The sequence below is a fragment of the Syngnathus scovelli genome, chromosome 8 (genome assembly GCF_024217435.2).
Source record: "Syngnathus scovelli strain Florida chromosome 8, RoL_Ssco_1.2, whole genome shotgun sequence".
Classification (NCBI taxonomy): Eukaryota; Metazoa; Chordata; class Actinopteri; order Syngnathiformes; family Syngnathidae; genus Syngnathus; species Syngnathus scovelli.
The window spans coordinates 13293162-13318919 of record NC_090854.1 but is presented as its reverse complement, the minus strand read 5'-3'; the positions used below and the strand labels follow the sequence as shown (position 1 = coordinate 13318919).

General features: G+C 42.2%; 2 protein-coding genes across 3 annotated transcripts; both read left to right on the top strand.

Annotated features, from left to right (window-relative positions):
- The first annotated feature begins 693 nt into the window (after positions 1 to 693).
- Positions 694 to 13598, top strand: man1a2 (mannosidase, alpha, class 1A, member 2). Of its 2 annotated transcripts, none has more exons than XM_049727656.2 (14): positions 694 to 1185; positions 3409 to 3943; positions 5071 to 5332; positions 5447 to 5543; positions 6250 to 6368; positions 6890 to 6970; positions 7432 to 7526; positions 7643 to 7766; positions 7935 to 8028; positions 8604 to 8719; positions 9253 to 9472; positions 10102 to 10274; positions 10510 to 10625; positions 11056 to 13598. In XM_049727656.2, the coding sequence occupies exons 2-14, from the start codon at positions 3630 to 3632 to the stop codon at positions 11189 to 11191; spliced, it is 1947 nt and encodes a 648-aa protein (XP_049583613.1). In that variant the 5' UTR covers positions 694 to 1185; positions 3409 to 3629; the 3' UTR covers positions 11192 to 13598. The 2 variants fall into 2 exon arrangements, with proteins under 2 accessions (XP_049583613.1, XP_049583614.1); XM_049727657.2 differs by having other exon boundaries at positions 694 to 1239.
- Positions 13599 to 16112: 2514 nt separating this feature from the next.
- On the top strand, positions 16113 to 21120 carry tent5c (terminal nucleotidyltransferase 5C). Its single transcript, XM_049727658.1, has 2 exons — positions 16113 to 16306; positions 17553 to 21120. Exon 2 carries the CDS (start codon positions 17572 to 17574, stop codon positions 18724 to 18726), a length of 1155 nt encoding a protein of 384 aa, XP_049583615.1. The 5' UTR covers positions 16113 to 16306; positions 17553 to 17571; the 3' UTR covers positions 18727 to 21120.
- The last annotated feature ends 4638 nt before the right edge of the window (positions 21121 to 25758 follow it).

Sequence of the window (25758 nt, the reverse complement as noted above, 5' to 3'; positions counted from 1 at the left end):
CCCAGCGGGCAAACACTTGAGCTCTGAGGTTGGACGATGTGGTCGATGATGAGCCCGAGACAGCAAGTCTGTCTGCTTAACTGAGTTGCCAGTAAGTGATGTCGAGCATTTTCCAGCTTTTACTTTAAATGTCTTTATTCTAAAACATTTTCCAGCTTTTACTTTAAGTGTCTTTATTCTATAACAGTCTTTGACCTTGAAATAATGCAACTAAGCCTAAAATCAATGCCAAATAAATTGAGTGAGTGAGTGAGTGAGTGAGTGAGTGAGTGAGTGAGTGAGTGAGTGAGTGAGTGAGTGTGAGTGAGTGAGTGAGTGAGTGAGTGAGTGAGTGAGTGAGTGAGTGAGTGAGTGAGTGAGTGAGTGAGTGAGTGAGTGAGTGAGTGAGTGAGTGAGCGAGCGAGCGAGCGAGCGAGCGAACGAACGAACGAACGAACGAACGAACGAAGTTACTGTTGCAGACTGTTGTATTTACCAATTGTTTCAGACTGGCGTCTGGGATGGATGGATGGATGGATGGATGGATGGATGGATGGATGGATGGATGGATGGATGGATGGATGGATGGATGGATGGATGGATGGATGGATGGATGGATGGATGGATGGATGGAGTCACATCACACTGTACCGTGCACTTTTAGAGTGTTTTAGTAGTGTATGATGATTAGGTAATCTCGTTTTTTTTATTGACTTCCCCTTTCACGCAAATTGTGCTTGGTGCAATTGTCAGACGGTTCCTCATCCGACTTGGCTGAGACAGCCAGGCACATCAGTTTGCTGCTCAGCCCCGATAGAGCGTCCAGACAGTGACTTCCTCCCCCTTTTTGGAGCGTGGCTGGGTTTTTTTTTTTTTTTTGTTTTTTTTTTGGAGAGGGGGGGTGTCTGTTTTTCTTTAACCAAAGCAAGAAGTGTTTAAGGGCGTCATGACGGCACCCGGTATGTCACCGGCCTTGTCCGATAGGCCTGGGAATCGGAAGGCACGTCGGATTTTACCCGAGAATATGAGAGCAATGGTGATACGGCACGAGAGCGTCTAAAGACCTCCTCTGTGGGCTGCTAATAGGCACACTAGCATTAGCAGCCTAGGAACGGAGCTAACGGAACCAGCCCATCGGTCTTTGGTCGCTCGGCGTAGGACATCGTCGCCTCCAACACTGCGAGCCATGGTGTCAGCACGCTAAACGTAAGGGAAGAATGATTATTTTCCTCAGGTTACGTCTCCCTTGAATGTAACACGGTAAGTGGGATATTATTAATAATCGGGTATAAGACCCTCGCGAGCTAGCTAGGCAGCTAAGCTAGTCCGCTAATCGCCCGGACCAGAATTGAACCGTCAACGAATGAACTCGAGAGGAGACGTCCGTCCTAAGACCAAACACACGTCTGTGCTGCATTCCGTGTGATTTCACACCGCTATTATGTCAACACGCGGCGTTTAAACGTGTTGGTATTTCAAAAGTAGTCATGATTAACCCATCCACTGAACGCTTGGTCTCAAAGCGAACGTCTGCTTTGCATGCACTGTCACGATGAGCGTTTAAACCTCAAACTGCCACAGAAGGCGTTTGGCTCTAATCCATTCATCACCCGCGCCAACATCTGCATCTATCTATCTATCTATCTATCTATCTATCTATCTATCTATCTATCTATCTATCTATCTATCTATCTATCTATCTATCTATTTACAATTGGCTTAACTTGTCTATAGCGACTGCAGGAAAAGGGCACATTCTAAGGTTGATGCAAATGAAGTGTCCAGTTTGTTGTTTATCATTTGTGGCGTTATATCTAATGCAGCGATTCCCAACCTGGTTCCCATATTTTCCTATGCCACAGTAATAAAAGCGAAATGTCGCTTAATGTTCACAAACTGGGATCGGTCGTCAGCAAAATCCATGTGCACATCTGTACTCATGCCCACGTTGACTTCTGAAAATATTAGAATCATTACCTCAGTATTTGGGGTTTTATGGACACAAAGCCCCCGGAAATAAAAAAAAGCCCAACATCACGTAATGTCTGAAAATGAGTCGTCACCCAAATTTATGTGCAGACCTCACGCACAGCTATGGTGAATGAAATGCATCCACAGCACAGGTAACAGGTATCAAAGAAAGTACGCTCAAGGGCTACTTACCTGCATGGTTTAGATGTTTCCTTTCTCCAATCCACCTGATTGAAACAATAACTTAATCAACAAGCTCTGAAGATGATCCTGATTATGATAAACAGAGGCACTTTGGTCCATTGTATCAGCGGCTGATTTTCGAGCGCAGACTCCGCCATACCTGGCGCAGGTTTGGGTTAAACTCAGATAGGCTTATCTCGAACCTCTTGCTCATTAAAGAGGAAGCCAACCCCAAACTTTTCTTTGTAATGGGATCTGTGCAGCCCAACTAGTTGAAACAATGTTGTGATTAATGTTTTGTATGTGGAATATGAATTTAACATTTTGCCACTTGCTGTTGACCTAAAACGGCGCCAGAGTTGCCAGGTCTCTAGTCATAACCAATCACAGCTCAGCTACAGAAAACATGGTGAGCTGTGATTGGTTATGACCTGTGATGTCATTTTCAGTCGACAGTGGGCGCACCTGAGATGAGAATTTTGCTGCATAAATCCATCCATCCATCCATTTTCTGAACCGCTTAGTCCCCACGGGGGTCGCGGGCGTGCTGGAGCCTATCCCAGCCGTCATCGGGCAGTAGGCGGGGGACACCCTGAACTGGTTGCCAGCCAATCGCAGGGCACACAGAGACAGACAACCAATCGCACACACACTCACACCTAGGGACAATTTGGAGTCTTCAATCGGCCTACCAAGCATGTTTTTGGAATGTGGGAGGAAACCGGAGTACCCGGAGAAAACCCACGCGGGCCCGGGGAGAACATGCAAACTCCACACAGGGAGGGCCGGAGGTGGAATCGAACCCGCACCCTCCTAACTGTGAGGCGGACGTGCTACCCAGTGCGCCACCGAGCCGCCGCTGCATAAATCATAATCTGTAAACACAATATTAACCAGAATGCCATGTTTAGACTAGTGGAGGACACGTACAACATATTTTTGCAAAGAAAATGGTTGGGTTGACTTTCTCTTTAAAAATATTAAATATGCCTTGGTTAGGCGTGTCCCCTCTCAAACCGGGGTATAATAAAATGTGGAATAACATGCCAATCTAAGCTTTGTTTGCTGTTTCTAATTGTTGCCTTGCTAATTCTTGCAATGCATCTTTGTGACCTTCCTGTTGTCCAACTTGTGTCTATTATCCAGCAGTTACGTCTCGCTGGACCCAACATTGACGAAAAGTGATTGGCTTCCAAATTCCCGATTGTGTCGAACCTATCCTTACTTTGTATCTTAATGTTTTTAACAGGTTATGTATTCATTTGTGTCTTGCAGAATGGTGATGACGCTTTACCTGCTCCCAAGTCAGTCCTTCACTGAGGGACCATTTCCTCTTTTGGCGTTTGGACTTGGCAGCCCAGGCATGAGATAATAAAGTCAAGCAGCTGCAACAAACGACACCTGCGGCGCTTGTGAGGCTGCCGCACCTCTTCCTCCCGGCCCGTACTCTTTCCCCATCCGTCCTGCTGCTTTATAGTCCTTCAGCAGCCCTCGACATGACCACGCCAGCGCTTTTACCGCTCTCTGGGCGCCGTATACCCACACTGTCGCCGGGTGCCTCTTCCTTTCCGCACCACCGCGCTACCTTGAGAATCTCGGAGAAGTTCATCCTGCTGCTCATCCTCAGTGCCTTCATCACTCTGTGCTTCGGCGCTTTCTTCTTCTTGCCTGACAACTCCAAGCACAAGCGCTTTGACCTGGGCTTGGAGGACGTACTCATCCCACACATTAATTCGCCCAAGGAGGGAAAACATGTTTCTGGACACGTGATCATACACAGTCAGGGAGGACATGATGAGCACCGACACAGGTACGTTTTTTTTTTTTACTTTTAAATCTCTTATTCTTGCTTTATCTCAGAACTTTGTGTGTTGTTGCGGCAAATACTTCACCAAGGTCTTCAATGCCTACTGGCAACACACACTTACACCAAGATGTGGCGATGGCCTGAATTACTCTTTAAAAGCGCTGTTGAGAAAGGAGAGGCTAAGGTGAAAAGAAGGTGGATTTTACAACAGCACCAATTTGCTGGTCCAATTTAAAATCGCTGTCCAATTTAAGACCCAAGATGGAGACTGTTGCCTTTAGATAAGGTGCCAGATAGCCCAAGAAACTCAGTGCCACCCGGCTCTTGATTTCATTCCAAAAGTACAAAAGTGGCCTCAACGAGAAAATGTCTTGTATTGTTCCGCAGACATAGATCTGACAATCATCCGCATAGCAGTGGAAATGAGTCTGAAGTTCACTTAAGGGTTTCTGTTCTGCTTTCATTAGGTATCACTGTTGGATGGAGACCAAGCACTGCTTTTGTTGTTGCTGTTTCATAATAAGTTCCATTTCCTCTATTATCACCATCATTTTATAATCTCGTGTCCTTGAATATACCTGTCAATCAAAACAAAGTAAATCTTTATTTTTATAAATAATGCATCGGGGAGCAATGCAAGCTGTGCAAGGAGTTGACATGCATACCACTATTTAACACACAACCTAAAGGTGAAAGTTGTTTGGAAAAAAAAGCATTATAACTTTTTGATTAATCAGCCAATTAATTAATAAGTGGTATTTATCTTTCTGCTGAAAATGGGTATCAGCAAAAAAGGCATCTCTGTCAGGCCTTACTCTGTACAGTTTACACCATATTTTTCACATGCAACTCTGTCAAAGATTGTTTTTATTTTAAAGTGATCATTTATGGCAAAGACAATAATGGTGTAGAGAATTGTGAAATTAAAATTTTCAAGGGGCAGTGTCCAAGAGCGCCCTTCATTTGGATTGTTTTTCTTTGCTCTTGACACATTTAATTAGATCATAAAGATACCTTTCTGGCCGGTTACACTGTTTATTTAATGTCAGGCTTGCTTGCCCTGTTTGTGCAAGCTAATTATCTGCCAGAACAAAGAGGATATTTTCTTTTATTTTCCTTGCTTCTTATAGGGAGGACAAAGAGAGCCTTCGCGATAAGATTCGTGCCGACCACGAGCGAGCCCTGCAGGAGGCCAAAGAAAAGCTGCGGAAGTCGCATGAGGAGCTACAGGCTGAAATCCAGACTGAGAAGAACAAGGTGTTGGAAGAGCTGAAGAAAAAGGACGCAGGGCCAAAGCCCTTGCCGCCCGTGCCCATGCCCAAGGTGGTGGGCGTTGGCGACGGCGAGCCTCTCGAACCCGAGGTCAAGGAGAAACGGAACAAGATCCGGGAGGTCAGAAAATTAATTCTGTTCTTTAATGACCTCTTACTTACTACGCACATTTTTCAGTGTGATGAATCCACGGACACGAATGGCTTAATGTCTAAAGTCGCTATGACGTTTCAGATGATGAAGCATGCATGGGACAGCTACCGTCAATACGGCTGGGGTCACAACGAGCTCAAGCCACTCGCCAAGAAAGGACATTCTACAAATATATTTGGTAAGATTCCTAACAAAACTTACTTCAACGTCGCACACTCTTGCACAAACCTTGGTAGTAAACATGCCCGCCTTCGCAGTCTTGTAAATAATCTCAGTCATTTTGGAAGACAGTCAATAAAATGCTATGTGTGCACTCCCCCGGGGAGATAAGCGTTTTGTCCGTGATAATTCAAGTTTAAATACCTGTTTAAATGGGGCTTATTCAAATTTGTTCTAGTTTTTCTTCTAATTGATATTGATACACACAACATAAAAGAATGATAACGCTTCTAAAACTTCTTTCGTTGCTATTTTATACAGAAATGACCCCCCCCACACACACACAGACACAGGCTGCCTTCCGTATCGATTACAAGTATTTGACCCAGTTTGAGGTCCAACAAACGCGTTCACTCCCTGATGTCACCTTTACGCGAGAGACTGGCCCAGCCACTAAACATGCTCGTCATTGTTTCATTGCCCTTGGGGGGGGTTGCAGATCACGTTACGCTGATCACACCATGAATGACTCTCTGTCACTCACACAGGATGACCGAGTCGTGCTCTCTTCCTCTTAGTACAGTGATTCACAAAGTTTTGTACTGATACCACTTGTCGTAGGCGGACTCAATCTAGCGGTATCTGAAAGAATCACTTTTTTCATTCTTTGGTTTGACTTCCCTTAAAACAAAACAAATATGATTTTCCTCATCTGTCTCGGGCAGGTAATTCTCAGCTTGGAGCATCCATCGTGGACGCCTTGGACACGCTGTACATCATGGGCCTGCATGAAGAGTTCAAAGATGGGCAGGAGTGGATTGATCAGAATCTGGACTTCAGTGTGGTGTGTATCTAACCAATTAATTCACAGCTCCATTATCCAGTGGTTCCAGAATGCTGCCCTTTCCTTCCTTCCTTCCTTCCTTCCTTCCTTCCTTCCTTCCTTCCTTCCTTCCTTCCTTCCTTCCTTCCTTCCTTCCTTCCTTCCTTCCTTCCTTCCTTCATTCCTTCCTTCCTTCCTTCCTTCCTTCCTTCCTTCCTTCCTTCCTTCCTTAATTAGCCTCCGAGGACCACTCTGGCAGTGCCCTGGAATGGCAGGGAAGCAAAGAAGAGCTGGAGATCAGTTAAAGAAATAGATTGGCACAAAAAGCGGAATCTCGCATTAAAATTAAAACACAGAATTGAGAAAGAGACATTGCAGAACTTAATCCAATGTTCGCTGGATCGTCACTGGGAAAGTCAAGCAAGACAAGTTTAGAAAGGCTAGAGAGAGGGAGGGATTATGTGGGAGTATGTCAAACCACATAGCGGAATAACAAGATATGCTGCTATCATTCTCCTACTATCTTTTCCTGTTTTTTCCAGAATGTTGAGGTGTCTGTTTTTGAGGTCAACATCCGCTTCATCGGAGGCTTGCTGGCAGCTTACTACCTCTCTGGGCAAGAGGTCAGCACTCACCTATGGTTCTTTATTAATAGATAATGATGTGATGGTTATTTTGTTGATCATTGATGAATTTAATTTCCATCCCTTTATTCAAAAAGAGGATATTTTGTAAATTGACAGTGCAAAAAATGAATAAACAGAATTTATATCAGAAAATGGGCAAAAAATAACAATCATTGTCTTCCAAAGTAAAAGCAATTTTTAATATTTTATTCAATATAAAGATGATTGTTGTGATTGGCAGGCGAAGTTGAAATTACGCAATACAATACTGACTCGATTTGGCCCACTCCTAGTCGTCGCATTTAATGACTAATAACTCTAAAAATCTAAAAATCGGTGATGGGTTGTAATGTCATAATCTGGTGAATCAACGATGTCATTGACTTTGGAGAAAACCTCGCGAAACCTGGCTTGCAATTTTTATCACTGTGTTTGAATCCACTTCTCGTCTCCTTTAGATGTTCAAGTTAAAGGCAGTGCAGCTTGCTGAGAAGCTTCTCCCTGCTTTCAACACCCCCACAGGAATCCCTTGGGCCATGGTCAATCTGAAGAGGTGAGTGATATTGTCAACGGTGTCACTCGCATTCCCTCTCCAAAGGAGCGTGCCACTTGATTTGATAGGAGACGTCTCAGCAAAGTGGTAAATAACGTCCCCATTTCTTCCCTCAGTGGTGTTGGACGGAATTGGGGTTGGGCGTCGGCCGGCAGCAGCATCCTTGCAGAGTTTGGAACGCTGCACATGGAGTTTGTTCACCTCACATACCTGACAGGAAACCCTGCCTACTACCAGAAGGTAACACTTCGACGTGCATAACCGTATTACTGCAGGAAAACAAGATTTTCAGTAACAACCCAAGCTAAACTTTGTCCATCCTGACATTCAATATCCTACATTTTTGATATCACTACTAATGTCATCTTAAAATTAAATAAAAAGAATGAAATTCATAATGTTTTGCAGGTAATGCACATCCGAAAATTGCTAGCCAAAATGGATCGACCGAACGGGCTCTACCCAAACTACCTGAACCCTCGTACAGGTCGCTGGGGCCAACGTGAGTGCACTTGATGTATTGTAATATCGATTGATGTAATATTCTGGTTTTGGAAGTGAAGCGAGGGCTCAGTGATCACTTTATGGCAGCTGGCTCAAAGACCTTACGTGACCCTGCGTAGCGTCACACACAATATTAGCAGCAAGTCGAGCTCAACGTTTCATCATCGCAGACTGGCACAGGAATGAAATATTTCAATATTTATGAATAAAATGCATTCACCAGCTGGTGCTAGCAGATGAGTCCAGCGTCAGCTAAGCTAACGTTAACACAATCGCTGTTATTCATATCAGCAGCGAGGAATAAATAGTGCACACAACTTCTGCTCCGCCCATTTATCAGTAATATAGTGAAAATTAATGTGAATGTGAACATTTACACTGCAAGTTGATTTGTGTGATGAGATAAAGTTTCTCCTTGTGCCCTTACAATTTCAGTTTAGAAGCCACTATGTTCCTTGTTAAAAAAAGTAGTCTGAAGCCTTGAGGGGTGATGGACTTTAAAAGCTTGCGTAAGGTTGGCTCGGAAGGGCATGGCTAAATCAAATTATTGAAAGTTTTCTTTGCTAACTACAGACCACACTTCGGTCGGTGGCCTGGGGGATAGCTTTTACGAATACCTGCTAAAGGCATGGCTCATGTCAGACAAAACGGACACAGAAGCACGCAAGACGTACGACGACGCCATTGAGGTATGACTCACGCTAGCATGTACACAAAGTCTATCTTATCTTGAATCTCTTACTGCTAATGTTGCAATGGAAGTTAAGAAAAGTCGCTTACACTGCATCTGGAATTTATTCACAGAACTTTCCACATTTTGTCATGTTTCAACCTCATCCTAATTTTTGTTCTCAAAATTCTACACCAAAAACCCCGAAATGACAATGTGAAATAAAATGGAACTGAAATTAAAATAAAAACTGCCATTTGCTGCTGACTTATAACCGACCAGTTGCACTAAATTACTAAAAGTAACTTAAATTATTTATTGCAAAAATTCAGATTCTCTGTAAAATAGTTTGCAAATGTAATTACTCAAGCATCGTGAGTGCATGTGCCAACACAATTAGGACATTGAAGTGGGGTGCAGGATTTGGTGGGTTAGAATTTGAGGAAAAAATTATCTGATATATTCCATTTTGATTACAGATTTTTTTAAATCTAATATTAGGAACACTTCTCAGCATGATATGCAAACAAATTCAAATGTCTGCCTCCACAGGCAATCGAGCGCCATCTGATCCGCAAGTCCAATGGCGGCCTGACATTCATTGGTGAGTGGAAAAACGGCCACCTGGAGAGGAAGATGGGCCACCTGGCATGCTTTGCCGGCGGCATGTTCGCGCTGGGCGCAGACGGCTCACCCGACGACAAGGCTGGCCACTGGCTGCAGCTTGGCGCAGAGATCGCACACACCTGCCACGAGTCATACGATAGGACAGGTAAGTGATGCCACTATAGCAGTAGTCTTCTTCCGCCTCAAGTTCTTCTCCTTTCTTTTGACAATTGGCCAGTACTTCTGGTGCATTTCTGGTGCCTTCTTTAGCATGCCATAAAGATCGTGGCCAATAAAAATCTTTAGGCAAATGTTACATTTCGGAATGATCAACACCCATATAGGATATTGAATGATTTATTGTACAGTCCTAGTTTGAACCAAAACATTTAATATTTTGTTCAAGCAATACAATACCAATTAAACATACTTGAGCCAGGTCGGCATTGCAAATGAGTATGTGTTCTCAAATTACTTACCTGAATAAATAAACATTAAATAAAAAAATTAAAAAGAAACCTATTTTAAAATGCCATTGTGCCCCTGCCGCCCCTAAAAAAAAAAAAGCAGTTGTAATCATTCCCAAAATTTACAGCAGCTCTCAAAAGTATTCACCCCTGCCCCTCCCCAGCTAAGTATTTTTTCTGCTCTTATAAATTAACAGAAATAAAAGAAAGTGATTCTTATGGTCCAAGGATTCAAAGCAAAATTTTCTCTTTCAAATTATATTGTACTGTGTTTTATTATTTGACAGTGACAATCAAAATTAGATAATGACCATCTTTCTCCCTCCAGTGGTGAAGCTGGGCCCTGAAGCGTTCAAATTTGATAGTGGGCTGGAGGCGGTTGCTGTGCGGCAGAACGAAAAGTACTACATCCTACGTCCCGAAGTCATCGAAACTTACTGGTACATGTGGAGGTTCACCCACGACCCCAAGTACCGCCAGTGGGGCTGGGAAGCAGCACAGGTACCCCTCGTAACCTTCAGAACAAATGTGCTGCAATAATGTTGTGACATCACAATGTTGTACAGAGCCTGTGGCTTAAACAAAGTGACATAATGTCATACATATTCAGAATAATGACAACAAATGATTAATTGCATAAGTAATTGGTTTATTTACACTTTACTTTGCACAAGAGAACATGGATTTAAATGTAATTTTAATTCTGACTAAATGTATCTTTTATCGCCCCCCATAGGCCATCGACAAGTACTGCAGAGTGAGCGGCGGCTTTTCAGGCGTGAAGGACGTCTACTCTTCGAACCCGACATACGACGACGTGCAGCAGAGTTTCTTTCTAGCCGAGACACTCAAGTAAGCTCATTGCTAATAGACTATTGAGTGCATGCCCAAAAAAACAGGTCTTTATAACATATACGGAAAAAAATAGCCCAACATTTCAGAGTAATAAATTTAAGATCCCTCTGTCAAATTTGCAGGACAATTTAAACCCTCCGTAGCATTGCCTTTCACGCAAACATGACGTCCCAGAGAAAAAGATGTTCACTGTGAAAGGGGTTGTCGATTCCTTTTTGTCACTCGGATTAATGACACAGCCATGACTCTTAATGGTCTTGCTAAATTTCTCAAAGACAAACATCTCAGGCATACCTATGAGTAAATGCCGTTAACGTGCATTTTTTTTTTTTTTTTAACAAACATATCAAGGTCCATTGACAGTTATAGTTCATCACTCTTGTAACTCGTGCGTGTGTGGTGTTTTTGCTTTTTACTTGTCGGCCAGGTATCTCTACCTGCTGTTCTCTAGCGACGACTTAATGCCACTGGAAAGTTGGGTCTTCAATACGGAGGCCCATCCGCTTCCTGTGCTCCACCTGGGCAACATCACCCTGCCAGGCAGCGAGCCAGCCCAGCAGTAAACGCCCCCGTCCGCCAACAAACACCGGACTGATTTTTATCAGGTTCTTCAGATGTGGACCATATCGGAGCTTGAGAACTCCCTGAAAACTCTGGTACCCCAGAGTGGACCATTTAATTTTTGTTTCAATGTTTGGTGTTTGTTTGACCAAACTCTTTATCTTTCTCTCTTTATTGGGGACACACCAGTTGAATCAAAACTTTAGTTTCATGCCACAATTTTGGCGGCCGACTTTTTGGACAGGTGTGGATCCTTCAGAGCGGACAACAGAGCAACAGTTTGACTGGCTACATCATCGGTCCTGCTAAAAATATCACCGCCTACTCAAAACAGAAAGGAAAAAAAAAAAAAAAAAAACTGCTGCTACGCTATGATTGGATGCTGCTTTTTGTCTTACCTTTCCCACTTTTTTTTTTTTTTTAAAAGTCCTTTTTTCCATCTTTTGTGTGCTTCATCTGTTTCAACTTGTGCAAATCTCATGATGAGGATGAGCGGAATCAGTCAGTCAATCGTCTGACTCTTTGGCCGCTCGCTGCCTTCATTCATCATTCAAATGCTTCATCACCTCCTGCCTTTTTATCCATAAACTATCATCAGCATTCTGAAATGAAGTAAATCTAATTTGAGGTCCTGTGGTCTGCTTTTCCCATCTTTTCCTGACTGTTGTGTTAAATCTTAACGTTGGCTTGTTCGTGGGTTTACAGTATATTCATCGGTCCTGACTTTCTCACAAAGAATTTGTCTTTTGCGCCAGGATGGTTAATTGCATTTATGATGTAGTTTTCTTCCCCGAATTTGTTACAATGAGCTCAAAAATATCTACTGACAACTTTGGCCAATCAGTTTTGTGATATCCAATATTTGGTTATTGATGGGTTAAACTACAGTTCGGATTATGGATCGTCTTAAGCGTAGACGAAAAAACTTTCCAATTAGATAAATTTGTTGAATTGTAATAGTTTGGTAATGAATAAACAAACTTAAAATGATTGCAATATCATAGTTCAGTGTAATTTGTCAAGAAATTTTAAAATCACTCTCTTAAGTGACTTAGTAGTTGCTTTGGCAAAACCTTGAATACAAATTTGAAGATTGATCAGAATTTAGCACTGCAACAATTAATGGATAACTAATCATTATATAATATAAATTATAATGTTAATTGATTAACCGATTAATATACAATTGTCCAAATTCTCAAAATTTAGCCTCAATGGTAAATATTTTGATTACTGTTCATCCTCCATGAATGTGCACTTATCTTTGTATTAAGTCAAAATAAGGTTTTTGCAAACTTATGCTTCTACTTCGAAAGACAATGATCATATTTTTGCCCATCTTTTGACATGTTATGGACCAAAGCAGTGACTGAATATCAAATTTGTGTATTTTCTTCAGTCAATTTGAAATGTCCTGTTTTTGAATATGTGGATGGAAATCAAAACTTGTTTTATATCTGATTCATCGATAATTGATAACTAGTTAAAATATCAAGTCAATATTAAAACCAATGTTAGTTGCAGCCCTAATTGAGTTGCAATCAAGCTCAAAGATAGTTGTATGCAGATAAATCCTGAATTGCGCATAATCCTGACTTTTTTTTTTTTATTCGTTGCTGTTTAAAATATTTTGACTGCTTAAGCCTTATCGTCTGTCGTGACGCAAATGTGCCATTGCCATGCTGTTTTACTTTCAGACATTGTGATATTTTTTATGGTGGGTGCTAAAAGTTTAGAACTGTGACGTGAAGCAGATTAACAGAGGACTGAAATGACGACACCGGTTCAATTAAAATGCTAATGGAATTTTCTGATTTTTTTTTTTTGATGCAGACTGAATTGAGCCATCGTTTGACTCTTTGTAAAAAAAAGACCAAAAAAAAATGAACTGTCGCTTTTCAATGAAAAGCATGTATCCTTAGATGTTCTGAATTTTGTTGTTGTTGTTTTTGTTTTTTATCCCAAAAATGACAAATGACCTTTCCTCGCGTATCAGATAAAGAGAGGGATTAAAAAAAAATTCTAAATTCTGAGAAATATTTCTTTTCAATAGACGGGCGGCGATGTCATGCATTATTAGGGTCCTTGTTCGCAAATGTAAACTTGAGGTATTTTTTTTGTTGTTGATTGTTAAATTATTATTATTTAAAGTAAAACAAACTCCAGTATTTCTTAATTTGGAGGAAGTGCATCAATTTTGGCCAGATAATATTGGGACGTATTGATTTTCATTATGTCACTTTCCTCCGCCATCATCGCTTTCAGAATCCCGTCAACCATGTGGCTGCCGCTGGCCAGCCAATGAGTGACTGTGTTCTCTATTTGTATTTTTACTTAACTACTAAGAAAAAGTATGTGTAAATATGTTTAAAAGTCAGATACATTCAATAAAGTTGTTGCTACAAGTGACGATCGGAACCCGATGTGTTGTTTCAATAGTGTAAATGTTGGTTTTGGTGAATCTGTGATGTTTGCTTTCAAACTTGTCTCGACAAATACACTTATTCAAATTATGTTGTCCTCTATTCAAGCTCCACTTTTGCCTTAGGAGATGAAAAAAAAATCTTGAAGCCATGACTTTTTTTCCCGCCTCAATTTCAGTGTGTAGCTTCAGAGTTGTCATAGTGTACAAACAAGCTTCCTAAATCTTAAAGGATCACCTCAAATTTGGTCATGTATGTGAAGCCCGGCAAATGACCCTCTGGAAAACATTTTTTGTATAGCAACAAGAAATTTGGCAAGGATGTTTATCAACTCATGCACCAAAATAATTATGATGTTGATGATTGTATACTTGGTGTTTTCTTCAAGTTGCTTCATGCACTATGTTGTCATGAGCATGGAGGATTAGGGAGAAAAAAGATGAACACAAAGGAAGTGATCTTAGAGGAAGTTGTGAGCTGTTAGTGGGCCTGACTTAGTCACTGAGAACAGATAAGATCGCAGTGGAATCATTAATGGATTACTTTGTGTTTGCATGTAGACGTGTGTGTGCGTTTGTGTGTGCTGTTTAACGTGTTAATGGAGGTTGGTTCTGCTAAATCGGAACAAACAGAAAAGCAACAAAAAAGTGACCTTTCATTTCACATTTCTAATTCATTAATCCCATTGAAAATAATGTAAATTCAAATTAACCTGTTCCATATTCAAACTGTGACTATGTTAAAATCTTCATGAAATGTGTTGGCAATGTTTTATCACATAGTTTAATTTACCATGGTATGTTCCAGGTTAATTTTGACCCAAAACTAACTGTTCCTCATAAATGTCTATCAAATGAACAACAGGTCTTTTAAGAACTAGGAAACATTTTAACGTCCTATTTCCCTTAAACTTGAAAAAACAGCCTTTGGTTCCATATGTATGACCATCTTTTGTTGTTTTGATTTCTATATAGGCTCCACTGAACACAAACTTTGTAACACTTGTGTTAAAGAATATCATTTTAAAAAACATTTTTTGTGTGGTATGGGTTCATTTAGGAAAAGTCTTCAAATTTTAGGATGAAAATTATATTTGGGGTATTTTTAATGCTGGTAAATGGCAAAATCTGTCAAAACTGAAGCGAAAACATCATAAGGCTTCTAAAAAAAATGGGCTTTGAAACCTAATGTCAACTAAATGTGTTTTGTATTTAGTTTCAGGTGAACGCAATGGCCTCTGAGTATTTTATTGCATCTGCGCGACATTAAAGACATCACAAGCAACCTTCACCGCAGGGATTTCCCATTCACCTCGGTAGCTTCCTCTTTTGCTGACTCACAAGTGATGTAGAAGCCCCTCTTTTGGTACCACGTACGCACACACACCCACACACACACACACATTCATTGCTAGTTTCATGTTACCATTACGAAGAGGAGGATGTTCTTTCAGTGTGACTCTTATTGACATACTCATTACACAACAACATATTTTGTAGTTACTTGCATATCTTCTCCACACCAAGCCACGATGATAACATGAATGATGGCTGACAGAACATTCATTTTCACAGCAAAGAAGTGGCCAAATATTTTCAGTCACAGCCAATAACTCAAGTACACTTTTTATTCAATCTTGTTCAGCCTGTTATCAATTTATCATATGATTACCAGGTGGATATTTAAAAAAATAAATGAATAAAATGAACAAAACCCTGATCCTGTCTTGAAAGCCTAATTTCTACATCCAGCCCTTGTTGAAAACCTTTATCCTGGTTGGAATCTTTAATTTGCAATCATCCTAATTTTAAATTACAGTAATTTATAAAGTAAAATCTCTGACCCTGTTTTGAAATCATAATTTGAAACTTTTAAGCACAATTTGAAACTCTTAGCAGTGATCAAATCTTGACTCTGTTTAAAACCTTAATATTACATCCTGACTCAAGTAGAATCTATATTCTTTTGATAAAATTCTCAGGAAAGTTGGGATTGAACCCGCAATATTTGCACTGAGAGACGTACTATTTAACCAGTGGACCACCGTATCGCATTAATCAAATTGAATTGTGCAAACCAAATTCTTGAAGCTTCTGTGCAAATTCAACGGATACTTTTGGGGGAATATTTCCTCGCTATTCTCAATAAGCGATTCTGTAATAATAATAATAATAATAAAAAAATTATATGAACTGGAGAAGACGCCAACTCGAGCGTAAATTTGGATCCCCTGCTCCGGTCACCTGGCAACACAAAACACAGATGGCCAATCAGCGGGCTCATACGGCGCATTGATACAAACGAACTGAGCGCTTAAGTCCCGTTTGAATAAATTATATAAATAAATTATTTAATCCAATAACTTATTCTTGTCATTTTTTAATTAATTTTAACACCGACGATAGAAAAATAACAAATGAAAGGATAAAAATGAAGGAGGACAACGTGGGACTGTGGGACTGCGGATGTTTATCTTCGCGCTGTCGTGCCACGGTTGTATAAAAGTGCTCCACTGCTGACCGCTGGGAGGACGCTTATAAGAGCGAACTTTTTTGGTCTTGTCGCATGTCTGTGTTCCAGTCTGCGTGGACTAATGCTGGCTTCTGCGTGTGTATGAAGGAAATGTAACATCTTGGGCCACTTTTTACACCTCAACACACACTCCGAATGACTCCGTGGAACTCGTTTGAAAACGTACGTATTTCGCCCATCTCTTGTCTTTACTTACATTAATTCGGGATAAATTTCAACAAAACGACTCGGGGTTATAAATGTATGTTTGGAGCGCCTAACGTGAATGTAGCGTTTCATTCCGTGGTCTTGTGGACTGATGTTAAACAGCTGTGTCAATGTCCGGTGCCGAGTGTCGCCATATGGGCGACTTAACTTGCCAACTAACTCGTTCACAATCTCAATAACTAGCTAAACCGAAACCCACCTGGTTGACTTAAGTCGTTTAAATGTTAAAACCCTTTTTTTGAGCGGGTGACTAGTTTTTTACGATTTAAATTGTCATTTATTTTCACTGTCGCCCGGCTGGTTAATTTTGGATGCGGTTGTGCACGAGTGCGCATGCACGTGTGTTTTTAAGGAAGTCTCTGGAAAAGTGGCATAATGGACCGAGCGCGTGAGCTGTTCTGGAAGCCTCACGCACTGTGTGTGATACTGTCCCACACGAGTGAAATCAAACATTGCCAAACCCACGCTTGAGATTAATTTAGACTCGCCCGAAAGCTTTCTTTTTTTTCCCTTGTTGATTGACGTGCCAAGAACATGGCTGCTGAGTGACACTCGGGGGGAGAATTTCATTAGGTACACCGTATATAATTGGAACGGGGTTCAGATATGCAGTGGTTCGTTCTAAAGAAGCACGACCAACATTTAAAGTTAAATTGAAGATTTTATAGAGATCCAAATGTCTATGGATTTTAATGGACAAAAGAGTAAATAAAATATGCAGACATTTGGAGTTCGGGGTCCCTTATTTTGCCATTACATTTCAAACTTGTAGGCCTGTAGCCAACAAAAAAACAAACATTTTTGACCACACAATCAGTCACTGCGGGCCAACCAAACTTAAAATGAACGTCGCAGTTATATGCTTCAATGTTGCTGAGATTTTTTTATTTTTGGAAAAATAAAAACTAGGCCATCTATCCATCCATCTTCTGAACTGCTTTTCCTCCCTCATGAGGATCACAGGCGTGCTGGAGCCTATCCCAGCGGAATTCAGGCGGAATTCAGGCACTTGGTGGGGAACACCTTGAATTGGTTGCCAGCCAATGGCATGGCACACAGAGACGGACACACACTCAATTGAAAAAAAAAAAAAATTCAAAAACAAAAGTCCAAATGAAATGGAACAGTAATTTTACCGGAAAATCTCAAATTATTGTAAAGCTGCTATCAGCTGACTCATGTTTTCCCCCTTCATCCTCAGCTAAAATAAAGGTGAGAACATGGCTGCCAAAGGGTCAACAAGTGCCGCTGTCAGCGCTCTATCGTGGGAGCAAGTGAGTCGCCTGGATGAGGTCTTGAGCGAGGTGGTGCCGGTCCATGGCCGCGGCAACTTCCCCACACTGGAGGTGAGTCTGAAGGACATCGTAGCTCGAGTGCGCTCCAGCCTGGCACTGAGCGGCGTCCGTGTGAAAGACGTGCGTCTGAACGGCTCCACGGCCAGCCACGTGTTGGTGCGCGACCTGGGCTGGAGCTACAAGGACCTGGACGTCATCTTCAGGGTGGACTTGCCGCACGAGTCGGAGTTCCGGCTCATCCGCGACGTGGTGCTGGGCACACTGCTGGACTTTCTGCCCGAGGGCGTCAACAAGGAGAAGATCACGCCAGCGACTCTCAAGGAGGCCTATGTGCAAAAGCTGGTCAAGGTCAACACAGAGCAAGACCGCTGGAGCCTCATCTCCTTGTCCAACAACAACGGCCGCAACGTCGAGCTCAAGTTTGTCGACCGCATTCGCCGCCAGTTCGAGTTCAGTGTCGACTCCTTCCAGATTGTCCTGGATTCGGTGTTGGCCTTCTACGCAGCCGGCGATGCCACCGTGTCCATGTCCCCCGAGCACCACCCAGGGGTGAGCGGAGAGAGTGTGTATGGCGACTTTGACGAGGCGCTGGGCCACCTGCGTGACAAGCTCATCGCCACCAAGCGGCCTGAGGAAATCCGTGGCGGCGGGCTGCTCAAGTACTGCAACCTTCTGGTGCGCGACTTTCGGCCCGCCAGCGAAGAGGAGTTCAAGGGCCTAGAGCGCTACATGTGCTCGCGCTTCTTCATCGACTTCCCCGACATCGGCGAGCAGCAGCGCAAGGTGGAAGCATACCTTCACAGCCACTTTGTGGGCGAGGAGTCCAGCAAGTACGATTACCTCATGATCCTGCGCCGTGTGGTCAACGAAAGCACCGTCTGCCTCATGGGCCATGAACGGCGCCAGACTCTGCACCTCATCTCACTCATGGCGTTCCGCGTGCTCGCCGAGCAGAACGCCATACCCGACGCCTCCTGCGTCACCTGCTACTACCAGCCGGCACCGTACGTACGCGACCACAACTTCAGCAACTACTACGTGGCCAACCAGAACATTCCCACGTGGCTGCCGTGCAACTGACTGCCGGGCGGGCCCGGGCCGGGGGTTTGAGGAAGAGCTGCCAGGGAAATGAGACAACAGAAGGTCACCACATTTTCTGAACGAGGCCTTTCCTTTTTTTTTTTTTTTTTTTGGTTTTTGTTTTGTTCTCTTCCGATGAGTCGATGAGAAATTTTAATTGTTCAAATTTTCTGTCTTAGTGGATGCCTACGACCCCTTAAAAGGTTACTTTAAAGGCAATTAAGGGCTGTGTGACAATGAAGCCTTACAATTTTTTTTCCTCTTCCTTTCTGGGATTACAAAAAGGTGGAAAATGTTTAAAAAAAAATTGCTATCTCCGGGTAAGTGTAGTAAGTTGTTGCCCAAAAAAAGAAAAAAAAATGATTGGGTTATTGCTTATGAGTCCATTTTCTTTTAATTTAACGTTGGACTTTCTCACGGGTGCACTAAGGCAACAAAAACAAAGTGCCTGTAACGTAAAAGAAAAGCTATTTATTTTCCAATGTGTTCAGAAAGAGTTGATCTTGGTCACGAAATAGTCATGTGATCACTTGTCACCGTGTTCCCAAACGAAAGGACATGCTTGTGGTGGGCGAGGCGAGCCACCTCCAGGCCTTCGCCTTGGAGGAGAGCCATCGAAACGGCCAATCATGCGACCAGAAAGCACACAGGTGGATTTTTGTCTGTCATTCGTGTCACGGCCTTACGAGCCGGCTGTCGGACCCCAAGGCCAGGCCAGTCCAGTCCAGTCAGTCTTGTAGCTTGGCCTTCCTTAAAAGCAGACGCACGTGGCGATTCCATCGCACTCGCCCTGCAACCCGAGCCCCCTTCTATAATTATCCCCGCACTGTCTCCATAGGGGTTGGGGGCAGCCACCATCACCGAACCCCCCCCATGTGTGGTCATAGGGTAAAGATACCATGTGTGCTTGATGACGTCATGTTATTATTCTTAGCTTTATGAAGCAGCGTTGGCGACCGCAGTTTGTTGGCCTGTTGTGCAAGTAGCCCCCCCCCACCCATCCATTTTGAGCAGCCCCCAACACCAATGTCCCAAACGCGAGCCTCGGCCTTTTCCGAGAACCGCTTGCCTTTACGAGTGGGCTGCCGCCTCTGCACATGTTTGCACCAGATAACCGTCAGCAACCCTTATCTGGAGTTGAGGGAGACTCCCCTATACCCCCAGCTGGCTCGCATTGCACCTTGACTAGTGTTTTTAACACGCCAGCAACATGCTGCCCACTGCCACTCTGGACCAAAAAAGTGTGTTGTTCTTTGAGTTCGCTTTTAAATTTTAGTTGTTTGAATTAAATTATGCTGCGCACGGAAGAGGCGGCTTGTCTTTTCTGTTAGGAAATGAAGCTGTGCCAGTGCAGTCGCTGTTCAGAAAAATTCTGGTGGGTGATTGGACTTTATTTTTTATAGTAGTTTTCTTTTTTTCTTCATTTTTTTGTCCCCTCCCAGCCATCCTTTCACTCCTGCACCCCCTGAAGGATCTCAGTCCCATTTAGCCTACGAAGAACGTGAATAAGCTAACAAGCGGTTGCTCGGGCATTTATCCCCTCCCCATTTGATACTTTTTTTTTTCTTTTTTTTTTCCGACTTTAATTTTTGGGGGTGAATCCATTTTGAGTGCCCTCAAGCTAACATAGGGGGCTCTGTCTTTTTGGCAGATAACACTTCTGTTAGGAGAGACTTGATGTTTGCTCCTGTTGCTCAGGCAGCCATCTTGGCTTTGTGAGAAAAGCCTTGTGGTTTTCACACTTGGTTTAGTTGGTGCTCACTGAGTGATGATGCCTAGTTGTGCTTGCATTTGCGGTCAGGCCTTTATGCTTCATTGCAAGCTTTTGGTAATTTAAATGCCAAGAAAACTTAGGGGAAGAAACTGTGGCCTGTAATTGTTTACGCTAGTTGCCTCTGATGACTGAAGGTGTCTGCCTGTCAGTCGGCTGTCAGGGATAAATGAAACAAAAAAAAAACGTGAGGGTGAAGTGCCTTTTTGTTAAGTTTTTCAGAGCTCTTTTCTGCTGTAAACTTGTCAGTGTTAAATTTTGCCACTTCCGTTGTGCTTACTCTGTGCGAGGCGCAGGTGGCGCCCACAAAAAGTTTTGTTTAGCTCGCTCGGCGGTGGTGGCGAATGGTCGGTGGTCTTATGCCATGAGAAATTTCTCAAGAGTTGTATTTTTTTCAGTGGAAGGTTTGTGGATGTGTGCGTGAATGAATGCTGGTGGACAAAAACATGTCACACTTTATGTTTGGAAAAAGAGTTTTTTGTCACCGCGATGACAATTTGAAGGGTTTACCTCCCATTTGTCAGCACTTTGACCTCACTCGACCTTTTCCTTGTTGGAAATGTTCACATGTAGCGGGAAATGTGCTTGAAAAGGAAATGATAAATAAAAGATATTGAAAGCAACATCTGCTCCTGTCTTTTTTTTTTTTTTTTCCCCCCCATGTAAAGTTATGTGCCAAGCCACACACACCACCTTTCAAACACTTATTGTGTAGTATGTGCTATTGGTTATACAAAACAAATTAAAAAAAAATTCCAGATTTGTATCTACACACACCATCATGTTTCTGAGAGAGGAAAATATTTGTTCCTTTTTTTTTCCCTCACCCCCCCAAAGGTTTTTACAAGTGAGTATAAAGAGGAATAATGTTTGCCTTAATGCATTTCCAAAGTTACTTTTCTGCTTGCTCACCAGCAAATCACAAACATGACTTTAAAGAGTACAAATAAATCCATGTACAATATATTGAAATGGAAGGTCAACAGTCAGTTGTGGGGCATTTGCAAAACGTTGAGGGCTCACTGGAGTTGAGAAGTCCTCATTTAAGCATTTCATGATGGCAGATGTTCTCTTTGACATCTGTTTGAATAAACCTTGTTTATTCTGCTCATTTACATTTTGCTCTAACCAGAACATCAACTTGCTGACACCTGTTTTTCGTTTCCTTGGTTTCAGAAGTCCTGAAACTTTTGCAGGGCCTTCATGCTGGAGATTCAGGTTAATCTCGCTCACACGCACATGAACATGCAAAAACAGACACATTGACACACACCAACCAAAACATCTTCACACATACGTACAACATCAGTCAAATTGAGCTGATGCAGCTGGTGTGACTTCCTACTAGATGCAAAAGCCTATCCTAGCTTAGCATGTTACAGGAATGATGACGTTGCCATTAGCTGGCCTCTGTGGTAAAGTGTGAGCAGCAGGGTGCTGTGCAGCGGGGTATTGGCACTAAAATGTTTTACAGCTGCTGAGTTCTCACAATGGCCATCAGGTAAACATAACACGCATGCACACGTATGTGCATACACACACAAACACAATCTGGTCATGTGACTTGGTGGAAAGTGTTAGTCAAAGTGGATTTATTATCAAAGTAGCCTCAATACTCGTCCATTCAAATATGCATAGTCAGTCTTATTGATCATTTACCGCTCTATTCATTTTTTTCTTAATACCCACAAACATACTGTACATGTTTACATATGTTAATATGTATGTGTGGACATATATAAGTACGTACACATGTTTGAATTAGCAAATTCAGTGATTAATCAATGACTTTATTTGAGGAGCATTTGTTTGCAGTTTAATCCCAGGGGCCTGAAGCAAGGGTTTTAACTAAACAACAAAAAATAGTGATAACGAATAAACATGCTCAACGTGGTAGCTATAAAGTTCACTTAATGAAATTTAGCTTTTAAAATCTAAATAGTGCTCCATAAATAAAAGTTCTCATTCTTCATCATCAATAACTTTTTAAAACAGTTGTCATGCCATAAGACAATAGAAAATTTGAAGAAAAAAACCCCGCAAGCTATCAGCAAGAGAGAAACAGAAATAAGAAAGTTCAGCTGTTATCGTACATACATTTTAGTTCTGTAACAGATGTTTCCACTACTTTAATATCTTAACGTTGACCTGCTAGTAAAAAAAAAAAAGAAAAAAGATGTATTAGGTTTTTGCTCCCCTAGTTGGAGGCTTGTGGGTTCCCGCAGCGACTGTTAAGACGCCAAAACAGCAGGATGTCTCATTTGGACAGACTACCACCATATGCATTTTGTGATCATATACAATGTTGATGTGAACGTTTGTTAGCTAAAGTAACATTAATGTAAATAAGGTAGCAAAGGAAGAACATGTGGTAGAGAGCAATGTTCCATTTCATGAGGACATGCGTCCACTTATGGTTTCACATTTTTACCACCTGCTGCTCCATACATAAACATGTGGTTCGCGTCCTGCGGTGCGCGATTGTGGTTCATCATAGGCAAAAAATTTTTTTAGCTCCGTCGGCATATTATGTCTACAAAAATAAAAATTCTTTGTCAATACCAATCATACAAAAATAATAATAAAAAATTTATGCAAAATACTGAAGTGATAAATTCAATGCGGCTTGAAATCCACGGGAACAAAAAAAACCTAATGTTAGCACACTTGCTACTTTGCATTTCAACACTGTCCAAACAAAATAAACTTGGCAGCACTGTTATGCACACAAAACAGCACAAGATGCTCAAATGCTGACCCTGAAGTTGCCTTCTCTGTTGTGGAACAATGTAAAAAAAATGTAATGTAAAATGTAAATGTAATAATGTAAAAAAAAAAAATACTAGTAAGACTGTCATTGAGTTGAATTATCATACTTGTGAGGACTGCATGTACTATGTGCACTTTAAGTGAATATCAAAAATTCAGAATAAAAGCTTAGAATGCTTTTCATCTTGGCATTTTAACCATGGGGGAAAAAAATATGCAATGTGGAACAGCTCGTGCAAAGTGTCCACCTCTCAGAAAGCACACAAGCTGTGCAAATAGAACCAATCGGCCTTAGCCCACCACCCACGCCCCCACGGCTTCCGGCGTACACAAGAACGTGACGCAGATGACATTTGGCCGGAACAGAGACTTGCACCATTTAGTGATGTGCATTCCAGTTCTAACGGGGAGATTATGCTTCTCTTTGGGTCATCTTGATTTTATAAATTAAAGTCCCAATGATTGTGAGCAGCAGGGGGGGGCCCCATTTTAACCCCTTACACTGAGTGCCAAGCAGGGAAGAAATGGTGTTGTAGTCATTGGTATGACCCGGCAGGGGTTTGAACCCACAACCTCCCAATCTCAGGGCGGACGCTCTCCTCCTCGGCCACTGAGCTGGTAAACACTATTGTATAGTAGTATAGTAGTTTTTAAATAACATGTATGCATATATACGCCTAAATATTGTTATCCAATATATCTACTGCAATTTCACATTGGATTGCTGGTTTGAAATGTACTTTTAATATTATTTTTAATAAACATTTATGTTGAAACTTGTCTGGTGTTTTATTCCTTGTTTTTATATTCACCAATTAAAACATAAAAATCTGACATTTGGTTAACTGCTTTATATGACAATATGTGTAGGTACACCTCATGGACACTTCACCGGGTTTAAAAAAAATAAAGGGTTAATTGCACAACAAAAGCTCATCTAGGTATTTTCTCACACCTGGGATCAAATCAAGTTCTTACCGAGTCACTAACCAGTCGGCTATTTCGACCAGCATCCTACACTTGCTTGCATTGTTTTGTACTGATGACTAGCATTCCAGTTCTCATAAGAACTGAATCTCATACTATACTGTTTACCAGCTCAGTGGCCTGAGAGGAGAGTGTCCGCCCTGAGATTGGGAGGTTGGGGGTTCAACCCCCGACCGAGTCATACCAGTGACTATAACAATGGTACCCATTTCTTCCCTGCTTGGCACTCAGTGTAAGGGGTTGAAATGGGGCCCCCCCCTGCTGCTCACGATCATTGGGACTTTAACTTATAAAATCAAGATTACCCAAAGAGAAGCATAATCTCCCCGTTATTGCGTAACGGCGCATCCTTTCACGCAATGAAGTTAGCCGTTAGCTTGGACAAAACGTGCATAAAAGAAGTGGTGTTTCAGTGAGTGGTTCTTTCTTTCCTTGGCAAATCGGAAATCGACATTCTGGTTTACATAGTTCACGCCAGGAGGAAGACGCAACACGTTCACTGACTGATCCGTTGATGCACGGGAAGGAAGCCAGTTGACCCATTGACTCGTTCGCGAAAGGGAAAGTCAGGATTCATTCCCTCACTGATACGTTCTCGCGATGAACTGGAAATGCCAATCACTCACTCACTCGTTGGTGAGCGGGAAATGCAATTCACGACTCATTCATGACTGGTAAGTGACGTCCTTTTCTTCTTCGTTTTGTTTTACGGCGAGGTGGCACCAGCTTCAATGAGCATTATAAAAAAGGTTGTGGACCACTGATCTATATTCGCTTGTGAGCTACTCCATAAAACCATACATATTCCATGTAGTGGAAGCGAGGCTTCCATAGTGTAGTGGTTAGTACTCTGGGCTCTCACCCCAGCAACCCGGGTTCGAATCTCAGCGGGGCTTTAATATTTTAATCATAGAAAATTTGCAACACAGTTGCTCGTGTGCTGCCCCATATAACCATACACCTCCCTAAAGTTTAGGGTTAGGTTTAGAGCTAGAGTTAGGGTTAGAGTAGGATTAGGGTTAGAACTGAGGTTAGGGTTAGTGTTGAACTAGGGTTGGGGTTAGTGCTAGTTAGGTTTAGGGTTAGAGCTAGGGTTAGAGCTAGGGTTAGATCTAGGGTTGGGGTTAGGGCTAGTTAGGTTTAGGGTTAGAGCTAGGGTTAGAGCTAGGATTAGAGTTAGGGTTAGAGCTAGGGTTTGGTTTAGAGCTACGGTTAGAGCTAGGGTTAGAGCTAGGATTAGAGTTAGGGTTAGAGCTAGGGTTAGGTTTAGAGCTACGGTTAGAGCTAGAGCTAGGGTTAGAGCTAGGGTTAGGGTTAGACCTAGGGTTAGGGTTAAAGCTAGGGTTAGGGTTAGAGCTAGGGTTAGAGCTACGGTTAGAGCTAGAGCTAGGATTGGGGTTACAGCTAGAGTTAGGGTTAGAGCTAGGGTTAGGGTTAGTGCTAGGGTTAGAGCTAGGGTTAGGGTTAGTGTTAGGGTTAGAGCTAGGGTTAGGGTTTGAGCTAGT